Source organism: Balaenoptera physalus (genome assembly GCF_965194825.1).
Source record: "Balaenoptera physalus genome assembly, chromosome: 12".
NCBI lineage: Eukaryota > Metazoa > Chordata > Mammalia > Artiodactyla > Balaenopteridae > Balaenoptera > Balaenoptera physalus.
The window spans coordinates 80,569,000-80,582,669 of record NC_138897.1 but is presented as its reverse complement, the minus strand read 5'-3'; the positions used below and the strand labels follow the sequence as shown (position 1 = coordinate 80,582,669).

Below are 13,670 nucleotides of genomic sequence, written 5' to 3'. Positions count from 1 at the left end.
TTACTTTTAGGCCCTCTCAGAAGACAGAATTAGGAAATAAGTATGTAAATGCTAACACATTCATAAACAGATATCTATAATCATTTCTCAATCTCTCCATTTATATATGTATTAAAAACCATAAATTCTTTCTGATGTCTCCAGTTCTAGTCCAGTACCACAGAGTTCGTGTTAGCCTTTCCTCTTCCCTTACTTGTTACTTTTTTTTCCACAAGAGAACCCGGTTCTCATTATCCATGGTACATTTACTTATTTGTTCAATTCTATTAAACACTACAGTAATGTTAGAATTGCTAAACCATACATCTGTGAGAAACAAGTTTATTAACTACAGTTCAGTAGCTCTGTAGAGTTCTTTTTTCCCTGAACCTTGCAGTATACAGTCAAAAGACTGTTTTCCAAAGCTATTTAAGTAAGTTATTTTCTTCTTGGCCCCCTACAGTTGTGGTTATGCTATTTATTTGTGGTGTAGTTAGGTTTATTTGTTACTGTTTGTGTTCCATTGGTTGGTTGTAATAATTTGCATATGTGAAATATTAATGTGACTCTGTCACTATCTTGTCAGCTCTTTGATGCTTTTAAGAAATCTTTTCCACTTTATCCAGTATTTTTAGCTGTTTTCAGTAGGAAGGTCAGTCCAAATAACCTAGCCCACCGTATTACCAGAAATGAAACCTCCTCTTTGGAAAGGTATGGGTGAAAATCTTACTATCTTTATATATTAAGTAAAATATAAATACAAAACAAACTTAACTTCTGAGTTTTATTTTTGAAAGGCTTTGGGAGGAATTGGCATGCTAAAGCCTAGTGAGAACAAAAGGCTATCATACATTTTTGCATTTACTTACCATCTAGTAGATGGCTATTGCTTTTATTACTATAAATAATCAAGATAGCATATTACATGATAAGCCTCCTTTTTACTATCAGTAGGCTCATGGCACCTATTACCAAATTTGAAAGTTTTTAACTATAAGACCTTGAAAGTAAGAAAATACAGACTTCAGGTTAATTGGATTTTCCAGTTAAGCAAAGGCTAATCATAAACCCATTTTCGGTTCAAATTAGTGTAGATTTTCTATTCTAAAGTATAATCATCTACTTTTCTGACTCAGTTTTTCCATTCTACTGGAAAACTTAGGTTTTCTATTCCACTTCTACTAGTAGTAAAGTTCTGCTGCCACCACCAAGGTGACACGTATTCATTATAATTGCAAAATATGGGAAAATCACAGATGCCTAACAATAAGGGAATGGTAAAGGAAATCATAACATATCTACTTGATGGAATATTATGCAATCACTTAAAGTGACGATTAAGAAGTGTAATAATAAATAACATGGAAATGTTTCTGGTACCGTGCTAAGTGAAAAATGGAAAAATCTATATGAGTAATATGATCGTGGGTAATTGTACATACACACATACATACACACGTAGAAAGATTGGGGGAAAATCAACAAAATGTATTTTCAAAACAAACCCATATTCTGGGGTTCTGTTACAGAAACTGAAAATTGAAAAATAGGGACTTCCCTGGCAGCCCAGTGGTTAGGACTATGTGCTTCCACTGTAGGGGGTGCGGCGGGATCGATCCCTGGTCGGGCAGCTTAAGATCCTGTGTGCCGCGTGCTGCGACCCAAAAAGAAACAAAAAACAGAAAGGATAACCTACGGACTGGGAGAAAATATTTGCAAATGATGCAACTAACAGGGCTTAATTTCCAAGATATACAAACAGCTCATACAGCTTAATATCAAAAAAAAAAGAAAACAAAGCAAACAACCTAATCAAAAAATGGGCGGAAGACCTAAATAAACATTTCTCCAAAGAAGACATACAAATGGGCAACAGGCACTTGAAAAGATGCGCAACATCACTAATTATTAGAGAAATGCAAATCAAAACTATAATGAAGTACCACCAAACACCAGTCAGAATGGCCATCATCAAAATGTCTACAAATAGTAAGTGCTGGAGAAGGTGTGGAGAAAAGGGAACCCTCCTGTACTGATGGTGGGAATGTAAATTGGGGCAGCCACTATGGAGAACAATATGGAGGTTCCATAAAAAACTAAAAATAGAGTTATCATATGATCCAGCAATCCCAGTCCTGGACTTATATTCAGAAAAGATGAAAACTCTAATTCAAAAAGATACATGCACCCCAGTGTTTAAAGCAGCACTATTTACAATAGCCAAGTCATAGAAACAACCCTAAATGTCCATCAACAGCTGAATGGATAAAGAAGCTGTGCAATACACACAGACACACACACACACACACACACAAATGGAATATTACTCAACCATAAAAATAAATGGAATATTGTCTTTTGCAGCAACATGGATGGACCTAGAGATTATCTTACTAAGTGAAGAAAGTCAGAGGAAAACAAATACATGATATCACTTATATGTGGAATCTAAAGAAATAATACAAATGAACTTATTTACAAAAATAGAAACAAACTCACAGACATAGAAAACAAACTTATGGGATTAATAGATCCACACTATTATATATAAAATAAACAACAAGGACTTACTGCATAGCACAGGAAACTATATTCAATATCTTGTAATAACCTATAGTGGAAAAGAATCTGAAAAAGAATGTGTGTGTGTGTGTATAACTGAATCTCTTTGCTGTACAACTGAATAACACATACTGTAAATCAATCATACTTCAATTAAAAAATAAAAATAAAATGGTAGATCTCTCCTACTATAATTTCTAAGTTAATTGGCTCATTTTTTTTTTCTTTTCACAAATAAGTTAAATGGATGCTCATGTGTAACTAATGCAACTTCCTTGCCTCCATTTAACAAGAAAGTATATAGTTGGTACTCCTCTGGTGGCACAGTGGTTAAGAGTCTGCCTGCCAGTGCAGGGGACACGGGTTCGATCCCTGGTCCGGGAAGATCCCACATGCCGTGGAGCAACTAAGCCTGTGTGCCACAACTACTGAAGCCCATGCACTCCCGCGTCTACTGAGCCCGAGTGCTGCAACTAATGAGCCCACATGCTGCAACTACTGAAGCCCACGCACCTAGAGCCCGTGCTCTGTAGCAAGAGAAGCCATCTCAATGAGAAGCCCGCGCACCACAACAAAGAGTAGCCCCCGCTTGCCACAACTAGAGAAAGCCCACACACAGCAATGAAGACCCAATGCAGCCAAAAATAAAAATAAAATTTAAAAAAAGTATATAGTTAACAGTTCTACTTTGGCCAGTTTAAACAAATTTAAAATGTTACAGTTTAGTGAAATATTCTTATGTTGCTAATCATGTCAATAAGAAAAGTAATCATGGAACAGCTCTGCTCAGTGGAGAGAAAGTAATCTGTCCTAGATGGTACTTGACCAAATCAAGCATATTGGGCAGAAGGAACACACTGTCAGGTTTTTTTTTGCCAATTTGAGGATTAATTAAATAATAAATAATTACCCGAGCACTCAGATTATAAAAGTAGTTCATTTCAGATAGTTCAAGAAATGTATGTGTTAAACTTTCCAGCATTCTTTAACAGAACTAGAGTTATTTCTTGAATGTCTTGTTTTCTTTATTCAATCTTTATGCAATGAAAGTAGAAGAGATGTTTTTGAGAACATTACAAATAAGTATCTAAAGATTAAAACATTTCATAATACCCAGTGGTGGCAAGGTATTAGGAAGCAGGCATATTTATACTCTGTCAGTAGGGGTACAGTAAACTGAGCCAACATTTTTGGAGGACAGTTTGGCAGTGCCTATAAAAATGAATATGCATTCCTTTTATCTAGTAATTCCACTTATAGGAATTTATTCAGTTATAGGGTATTCTCCCACAAGTACAAAGATTGATTAGCAAGGATATTTTTTGAAAGCACTGTTTATAATAGCAAAGAATTGAAGTACTCTATAAATGCTCATAAGCAGGGACTAGTTAAATAAATTATGGTATATTCATATAACTGAATGCCAGATAACTGTTAAAAAGAATAAGGTAGATTTACAGATTGACATAGAAAGATGTTAAAACACTATATGTATTTTTAAAAATTATTTATTTATTTATTTACTTTTAGCTGTGTTGGGACTTTGTTTCTGTGCAAGGGCTGTCTCTAGTTGCGGCAAGCGGGGGCCACTCTTCATTGCGGTGCGCGGGCCTCTCACTATTGCGGCCTCCCCTGTTGCGGAGTACAGGCTCCAGACGCGCAGGCTCAGTAGTTGTGGCTCACGGGCCCAGTTGCTCCGCGGCATGTGGGATCTTCCCAGACCAGGGCTCGAGCCCGCGTCCCCTGCATTGGCAGGCAGATTCTCAACCACTGCGCCACCAGGGAAGCCCTATATGTATTTTTAAAGCCAAAATTTTAGTAATGTTTTAGATAGATAGATATGAATAGAAAATTTCTACAAAGACTCACAAGAAGTATCTCTAATATGGATGATATTAGATATATCACTAGAGAGTGGTACTGCTGATTAGGAATAAGTGGAGACTTAAACTTTCATTTCAGTCCTTCAGTTTGTCTTAATTTGTTTTACTCTAAACATTTGTTGCTCTTTTTTTTTTTTTAATATTTATTTATTTATTTAGGCTGCGCCGGGTCTTAGTTGCAGCATGTGGACTTCTTAGTTGCAGCATGCAGGCTGGGCTCTTAGTTGCGGCATGTGAACTCTTTAGTTGTGGCATGCATGTGGGATCTAGTTCCCCGACCAGGGATCGAACCCAGGCCTCCTGCACTGGGAGCACGGAGTCTTAGCCACTGGACCACCAGGGAAGTCACCTGTTACTCTTATTATTAAAAAAAATTTAAGAGTTTGAGAATAAAAGAATACCTGAGCTAAAAGCATACCATCTTTTTTTATATTCACCTATGATTATAGATGTCATTCTCTGCCACAGTTTTGCCACAGCTGTTACTGGCTGCTTAATCAGGCATGGTAGCCAAAACTCATCATTTTGAGACGTAAACTGTAAGTCCCATGCCTGTCATTTTCTGCTTTCAAAATGAATTAATATATAATTAATATAACCTCAGCACCACCAAAAAAGTTCCCAGGGCCATGACTAGCTGCCCTAAACGTAGAAGGAGAAAGTTTTTTATCTCCAAGAGAGGTATGGCTCCTGGATATTAAATAGCTTATCTTTGCAAGGCCACCAGGAGAACAGAACTGAAAGGTATGGCTGCCGAATATTTCTGTATTTCCCTATATTTTTTAGCTTGACCTTCATGATGTTGGCCAAGTCACCTAACAGGCTGTTCTCAGTGGACTTGTGTGTATGACAGCTCCTTATAACATACACATGGTGTTCTCAGTACCTGAGATTTTTTAAAAAACAAACAACTGATCCTAGTTGCCCTAAACTTGTAGCAATGCGATATTTCTTTCCTTTCTTTATTTTCCTACACTTCAGTGATTAGACTCAATCCCACGAAGTCCTGATTTACAAATAGGGAAATGGGCATACCTTCAAACCTGCCCTTTTTGTGTTACAATGTAAAGGAGGAATATGTCTATAAATTGGGAAAGTGAGACTCAAAGAGGTTAAATGACTCATATAACTCATACCCATATCTATGGTAGGACAGGAACTCTTAACCCTGACCATCTGACCCTTAACTTTTTTTTCCTTTCATCATACATCCCTCCTCTCAGGAGCAGAGCAGATCTCTTCAGAAAGACCACTGTTATTCTGGCTTACTCTCCTACTTGAAGAACTTCAAAGAAGCTCTGAAATCCACTACAGAACTAAAATTGGCTTTGTAACCTTTCTGATACTTTGTACAGAAAGCATTTAGAACATTAGAGTTATGTCAAACTTCAGGGATTATTATTTATGTGCAGAAATAGCTAATATTCATTCTGGTAGTCAGGTCTAAGTATCTGAGCCAGTTTCCATCTCCGAAAAAGAAGGAAATAATATACTTTGGAAGGTGCATTAGCTCCTTGCAGATGGTACTTATATGTCTGATTGATCCATTCCCCTCCATCACCGTCACAGACAAATGACTGGCCACCTGGCTGGAGGTGGCCATGGTGTGGTGGGAGAGCACAGAACCGGGAGGCTGAAGACCAGGGCAGTGCCACTCCTCTCAGCCTCCACCTCCTTGTCTGAAAAATGAGGCCATCAATTCCTGCTTCTTAGGGCTGTTGGAGATTCATATGAGAGCTGTAGGTTAGAAGTCTTTGTGAACAGTATATCCTTGGGCACATCTGAGGAGTCAGACAATTAAAGGAAACATTATAACATAGTGGTTAGGAGCTGAGACTTTGGTGTCATGCTTCCTGGAGGGAAGAGACAAATTTTATTTCTAGGAAGATCACTTTGAGAGGAGACTGTCTACAGGAGCATTTCTGATACCACCTGGGCTAGATTTGTAGACCTCAGTGCATCTCTTTGGTTGTCTCATGATTCATGTCAAGGCAGTGATGCTCAGAATGAGGTCAGCTGCCTGAATTACCCAGTGCTTTGTAATCTGAACATATTTGAAACCCTGATAGTCAACTGAATTCAGTATAGGCAATCGAACTGCAGCATTTATAAGAGGAAATTTTCCTTATGGGCCCTAAATTCTATTTGAAGAAATTTCAAGAGTCATAAATAAAATTGCTTAGTATTAAAAAAAGAAGAAGAAGAAAAGAAAGAAAAACAGCCTTTCTAAATGGGACTCATGAAGTTGGTTTCAATAGTGAGTGATAGAAATAGGAAAAACTATTTCAAGATACTGTGTAAGAAGGCAGTATTGCAGGCCTAATTTCGGAGTAAGACAACCCAAAGTTTACCATTCTGATGGTGTCATTCACTAAAATGTGGGGCAAGTTCCCTCACTTCCCTGAGCCTGTTGCCTTGGTAGTAAGTTGAGGGTGACAGGCCCTACTTTGGTTGTGACAATTGAGGTAAAGCATTTAGCACAGTTCTTGGCACATAGTGAAGTACTCAATAAATAATACTAATTTTATTTTTAGGCAAGGATGACTAATATTGTGTTTCTGAGTGATTAAGAAACAAGCTGGTAGTGTCTAAAATTAAATTTAGAATAAGGAAGAAAAAGAGATGTTTTGATTTTCTTTTGTTGTATGTTTTGTAATTGTTTAAAAATTAGCACTAGAGGTTGATTTTTGTGGCTCTGTAGTCTGGGGCGGGGGGCATGTTTGTTGAATCTATGGAACCAAAAAAAGATGGACAATTGCTTATACAGCACTTGAAGTTAAAAGGAGCTATTGAACGTATAACCATTACTGTAAGAGCCTCATTGAACAACTAGCCTACCATTTCAACATTATTACCACCCCACCTCCTCTGAAAGCCTTTCCCAACCATTTCTGCACACCGTGATCTTTCCTGAGAACGCATAAAGCTTACTGACCCTATTTGGCCTCAGAAAAGCACTGAGGCAGTTACTTAACCTGTCCTGTGGCTCTCCTCCACAGGGCAGGGTTCAGGGCTTTCCTCAGTGGGGGCTGGGCTGGGCCCTCCGGAGGATGACTGAGTTCATATCTTTCCAAGGGTGCATTCTTTCAAAGTACTCTCCTGCATATTCAAGAGAAGGTGCTGACACACCGAATGGTATTTGGTGTTTGCTATGTTTCAGCATTAGAGAATAAATGGATAAGGGTGGGAAACGAGCACCTCAGCCAGCACTCCCCAGAGAATCGAAAGTTCCTTGAGGAATGAACAGCAAAAATCTTGACAGACATGACAGGGTATTTTAAATAGTACCCATGTTGACTGTAAGTAAGAAATACAGACAGAGATGATTTGCCTGGGCCCCACTAAGGAAATGTATGGGAGAAATAAAGGAATTTCTAAGGTATTAGGTATATCAGTCTTATTCTTCCATGTAAAATACTGAGAATGTCTCTCAATTTAGATGTTTGCTGAGCTTGTGCTGTGTGCAGAATCATAATGATGATAACTAACATTTGAGAACTTACAACTTTCTAGGCCTGTTTCCTCTGATCAGCAAAGTGGTCTTAGACCTAGACAGAGTCATTCATGGTGGAGGTAGGGATAGGGGTTAGTCTTGTTTGGGTGTGAGGGAACAAAGGGACCAGGGATGGGAAACCAGTTTCTCATCGTGTACTTGTAGAATAGAGTTGCAAAGAGATGCTTGAGAAATGAAAGGCAAATCAGGCCTCTTTTGTACAACCTCTAAATCAGCTCTATGGTCTCTTCTGCTTGCAGGCATCAGAAGTTGAGAGACAGCTATCCATGCAAGTCCATGCCCTCAGAGAAGACTTTCGGGAGAAAAATTCATCAACCAACCAGCACATCATCCGACTCGAAAGCCTTCAGGCCGAGGTGAGCCTCCCCGTGCAGCAGTGCTTGGATGGAAGTGCTTTTCTCATTGGAGGTGCCGTGCCAGGTCTTTTAGACAAGGAGCCCTCTGAACAAAAACCTGCTCTATCTAAAATCTCTAGGGAGACATATCTGTGAGAAACTGAATGGGGAACACTTGACCATGTTCCTCCGGGTAGCCTGTTGTCTAGAAAAATAAGGTTGCTCAGAGTTCCTGCTGAGTGTGTTGAAATTATGAATGCCCTACTTTTTACTGAATATGTTGATCCCTCAAAGAACATCCATGCCAATCCTAAATAGAAGGTTGGAAAGGGAATCCTCCCTTCCTCCATTCCATTTGGGTCCAGTTCAGTCCATCTTAATAGGGCCTATTATTCTCACCTATAAACTGAGAGTAATAGAAGTGTCTACTTCATAGGGTTGTTGTGAGGATCTGATGAGTTAATACGTGGAAAGCACTGTGTGTGGTGTTCGGAAGGAAGTAATGTTATTGAAAGTATATGAGAGGGCAGGCAGGGTCTATGGCCCGAGTGGGCCAGAGGGGGGAAAAACGGTAGCACTCGGGACAATACTGTGAGAATCCAGTTGTGGGGAGGAGAGGGGAGGGGTCATATCACCAGCCCAAATGGGGGCTCTCTCCTGAGGAGACTTCCACCTAATCTGCTCCCAGGGCCCCTCAGCCAAGTGTCCGAACAGCAGCGCTTTGGCTGAGTCACACTTTGAGGGACGGTCTAGCGCCACATGATCGTGCACCCCAACTGTGGTGAAGGAACCAGCCAGCGTGGTCAGGCCCAAGAGGCCCAGATGGCTGCTCTCCTGCTTCATAAATGACATGAAGATGTTTTTCCTAAAGTCTGTCAATATCTTCTCTTTTCTCCTGGCTCTCACTCCCTTCCTTCTTCCCTTCCCTTGGAATTCCCACTGGTATTGAGCAGCAGGTTCTTGAAGTAAGTAGTTTGTGCTGGTGGGTTTGGCATGCCTGTCTGTGACGGTTTGTGTGCATGATGTGCTGTTCAGCCACCTCTGCCAAAGTCTGACTCCATCGAGTTGCCTGTTTTCCTTTCCCCACCACCCCCAATTCACTGTTTCTAGACCCTCATGACACAGGGTCTTTCCCAGGAATATTTATGGCCAGATTTGGTCCCAAGTTTCAGGGTGTGTAGGATGGGGAGAGGGAGTTGGCTGCCTAATGCCAATTCCTTGCTTCATCCAGTAACACTGCTAGTTTTAAAAGCCAAGCTGTGAAATTGTTTATTTCAAATAAGTTACTTCACATAGTGCTGAACTGCTAAGTTTTTTTAAGGGGTGGGGTTGTGTATCAGAACCATATTACCTCATGACTTCACTGAGTGGAACTTGGGAAACAGGTGATCCATGGGAAGGAAAATGTAAAGGTCAGAGGGTATTTAAATGAAAACCAACTAGAGTAAGAATTCCCTTCATGTGGGTAACGCTGCTTCAGTGTGGGGAATAGTGGACCCATTCACAAAAGGGCCTGCTCCTTTCGGTCCCTTACCCAGGTGCACACTTGAGAGACAGTGTTTCTTTGTTTGGCCAGATACCTGATCCCTCTGGACAAAGGCCACATACTTCATTTCCCCAGGACAGCATCCTATCTGATGGGTGGGTGGCCAGGGAAGATCTGTGCCCTATGAACAGAATTCAGAGAGTGAGAAAAGCCAAAAAGCAGGGGGAAGGTAAAGATTTCAGAGGACTTGGGACAAGTTAGACATTTATTTCCAAATCTCCCCTGGAAACAGTCTGAGGTTGGTCCTTTTAGTGAATTGTTGTCATGCTAGACTAGAGAACGTGGAGAACATCTTAAACACAACAGGAGAATATTCACAAGAAACTGGTTGAGGGCTTTCCTGGTAGCGCAGTGGTTGAGAATCCGCCTGCCAATGCAGGGGACACGGGTTCGAGCCCTGGTCTGGGAAGATCCCACATGCCGCGGAGCAACTGGGCCCGTGAGCCACAATTGCTGAGCCTGTGCGTCTGGAGCCTGTGCTCCTCAAAAAGAGAGGCCGCGATAATGAGAGGCCCGCACACCGCGATGAAGAGTGGTCCCCACTCGCCGCAACTAGAGAAAGCCCTCGCACAGAAACAAAGACCCAACACAGTCATAAATAAATAAATAAATAAATAAATAAATAAATAAACCCAAAAGTTATTTAAAAAAAAAAAAAAAAAAAACTGGTTGAGAGATCAGTCTAGCAGGGAACTGATAAATGGGAGGAGCTGGGGGACCTGCAGGACTCCAAAAGTTCCCAAGGCCACTAGCAATTGAAGGGATTTGGGAAGGCTTCCCATAGCCCCTGAGCAGAGCAGGGTTCTTGGGCTGAAGCATCGCTGGCCTTGGGGAGTGCTGGGCGGCTTCTTACCCAGCATCTCTTTCCTCTTTTCCTCTGCTTTCTCACTGAAATGGAAGAGACAAGACAGACCTTCCTAAAAGAAGGTCTGTATCTTTCTTGAGACTAGCTAGATACTCAGTGTACAAACATATCAACCTGTTTAATAAAAAGAGAAAAATTGCTTCTATTCACAAATTTCTTGCTCAAGCAAAAGATACTTTAAGTAAAATCAGTTATTTACTAGTGTCCATGTCGTGTCCCTTCCCAGGACACGGGCTGATGCAGGCACTGCTATGTTTTCTGTATCCTGCTGGCTCCCCCATTAACCCGGGGTCTGGACCATGACTCTAGAGCCAGACCTACCAGCAGTGGGGGAAGGACAAAGGAGAGACATAGAATATGAGAATACAGCGGCTCCAGAGGCTGTCTTGGGCATTTTCTTTTGCTCAGGACTTGAGAAAGAAGAATGGTCCCGCAGATTAGGTCCCACTGCCCCATAAACTGTGGGGTTGAAGTAAAGTTGTAGGCAGGGGACTTCCCTGGTGGTCCAGTGGTTAAGGCTCCGTGCTTCCACTGCAGGGGGCACGGGTTCGATCCCTGGTCAGGGAACTAAGATCCCACATGCCGTGCGGCAGGGCCAAAAAAAAGTTATAGGCAGCAAGGTGGGGCCCTCATCTGTCTTATCTGTGGAATTTCCAGAGAGCACTAACCTTCCTTGCCTCTGCCTGGCACCCCACATTCCAGCTTCCTCAAAGTTCAACTCCTACCCCTTCCCAGACAGGTTTCCAAAGGGGAGGGGTTTTCTCCTCAGCTTAAGAGTTCACAGCTGTTCCTTCAGAGGTGGAGGCACTAGGCCCCTGGGCAGACCACTTGGAGAGACACCTGCCTTCATGTTCCGGGGCTGGTCCCTCCCTCCCTACTCATCAGCCCGGTGTAACTCCGCACCACCCTTGTGGCTCTCCACCCTTTCAGATCAAGATGCTGTCGGATCGGAAACGGGAGCTGGAGCACCGTCTCAGTGCCACCTTAGAGGAGAATGACCTGCTCCACGGGACTGTGGAGGAGCTACAGGACCGGGTGCTGATCCTGGAGAGGCAGGGCCATGACAAAGACCTCCAGGTACTGGGGCAGAGAAGCAATCACGTAGGACCAGGGTCAGATCAAAGGAGTGCTTAGCTGCCCAGTCAAAGGGAAAGGCTGGGAGGCCAGTGCTACCACCGGGGTCAGGAGTGGGTAAAGCTGAGGTCTCTCCTTGGGCCTGGTTATGGTTCTCCTCAGGCTCTGCTAACTGGGCTGGTCTTTCTCTGCTAAGAACAAGTGCACTGCTACCACAGGTCACCCTCCCAATTTGTTCTGAGCCACTGGCCCCCGGAGCAGTTTCACTGAGTTCTTTCTGGGCTGTTAACATGACTGGAACACCAGGAGTGCTGTTCTGCCTCCTGGGGTTTGTGAAACCTGCCGGAGATTTCAGAGGGAGCCTGTGACTCTGTGCTTGGCTCACAGTGCTCTCTGCTGCTGCTTCCCCAGGCTCATGCATTTAGTTGGCTGGCACTGAACAGAAACCAAGAAGCTGCCCACTGAACACAGCAAGACTTATATCCTGATTCTGCCAGTTGTTAACAAAGGCACAGGCTGACCCCTCTATGAGCCTAATTAGCCTCTTTTTTCTTCCTAAAGGAAATTGCTTCATGGCTATATTTGTACTTATTTGGGAACTGCCACCAGGCCTCAGCTGAATCCCAAAGCTCACACTTGACAGGAAACAACCCCCTAAACAACAAGATAATCACTCAGCCTCCCCAGAAATAGAGTGTAGCACCTGCTGCCGAGAAAGCTTTGCTGTGCTAGCCTAGGACCACTGGGACCAGTGGCTAAGAATGCGCTGCTTCCCCTTGGGCGTCCTCTTGAGTGTGCCAGGGAGCGGAGTAGATTGCAACGGTGCCATTCGTGTGGAAGTGGTCAGCCAAGTATACTCGAGCGCCAGGTGTGTCCCCACCCAAAGACCAGGCCTCAGAAGGCCCCACTGGGCTCAGCAGTTGGCTGTTGAGGAAAGCCCTGGGTTGTGGGATAAGGAGGCCTCTTAGGCTAAGGTCACTTGACACCATCAGTTAAACGGCCATCTGAGTAATTAACCTCTTTGAGGGCAAATTAACAGTTTTTCTCTCTCCATGCTTTTATACCTTCAGCTCAGAACTTTGTATAAAGTGGGGCCTCAGTAAATGTTGAATAGAAAATGATGCTGGCTAAAGCCTCACAACGGTTTTCAAAATGGAAAGGAGTTTGCTCATATTTTAAGGTTGACGACGATGATAGCCATGAACATCTGTATGCCGCTTTACAGAGAACAGAGTGTTTTTGCATATATTCTAAAACTGAGGCTTAGAAAGATGAATCCTTTATCCTAAGAAGTGTAGTAAGTCCTTGGTAGAATCCATAAGAGGACCCTCCTACCTGCTTTACCTGGTGCTCAATGATAGCTTCCAGTGTATCACTTGGCCTCTGCAAGTCAGTGTTTCACCAGCATTTATTACCCCATCAAGCACTCTCTTGAGGGTTGCTGAGGTAGAGTATGGAGAGGAGAAGGAAAAGAAGTACAGAAAAATGGGAAAATGGCCCTGCCTAAAACAAACTTCTAGTCCAGCATGAATTCACAAATGAAAAGTCCTTATTTCGTATCAAGAATGGGAGACCTGGAGATGGGGAAGAGCCAGGACCAGTGTGGACCATGCAGTGCCTGGCTGGCACAGTGGGCTGTATGTTCTCTAGCAGCCAGAGTCCCCAGTCACACTATGTTCACATCCTCACCATCTGCACACTCGCTGTCTTCCGATTGGGCTTCTTCAAGAGTAAGAGCGTATCACTAGTGCAGGACCTACATCAAGTCAGGGAGTTCCCACCTTGATTTGGAAAATCTGCATTTATGGGCTGAAATCTCATCTTTCTGAACTATTTGTAATTTTTTTCCTTCTATTCATATAAAACTCTCCTTAAGGTGTTGCTAATTAGTTCTATTGATGAAATGGCCTGT

The 13,670-nt window shown here is 42.5% G+C and overlaps 1 protein-coding gene and 1 long non-coding RNA gene across 6 annotated transcripts in view; one reads left to right on the top strand and one right to left on the bottom strand.

Moving 5' to 3' along the window:
• Positions 1-10,475, bottom strand: part of LOC309639856 — a 90,456-nt gene extending 79,981 nt beyond the window's left edge. Inside the window, exon 1 of the long non-coding RNA XR_014251889.1 lies at positions 10,363-10,475. This is a non-coding gene — a long non-coding RNA (uncharacterized lncRNA). The remainder of the gene's footprint in view (positions 1-10,362) is intronic.
• Positions 1-13,670, top strand: part of LOC309639782 (BICD family-like cargo adapter 1) — a 97,102-nt gene that overhangs the window by 61,460 nt on the left and 21,972 nt on the right. For 3 of the 5 annotated variants that reach the window (XM_082417476.1, XM_082417473.1, XM_082417475.1), the window contains exons 3-4: positions 8,178-8,306; positions 11,615-11,761. In XM_082417476.1, coding sequence (XP_082273602.1) covers positions 8,178-8,306; positions 11,615-11,761 — 276 coding nt within the window. The remainder of the gene's footprint in view (positions 1-8,177; positions 8,307-11,614; positions 11,762-13,670) is intronic. The other 2 variants (XM_082417477.1, XM_082417474.1) reach the window with 1 other exon arrangement.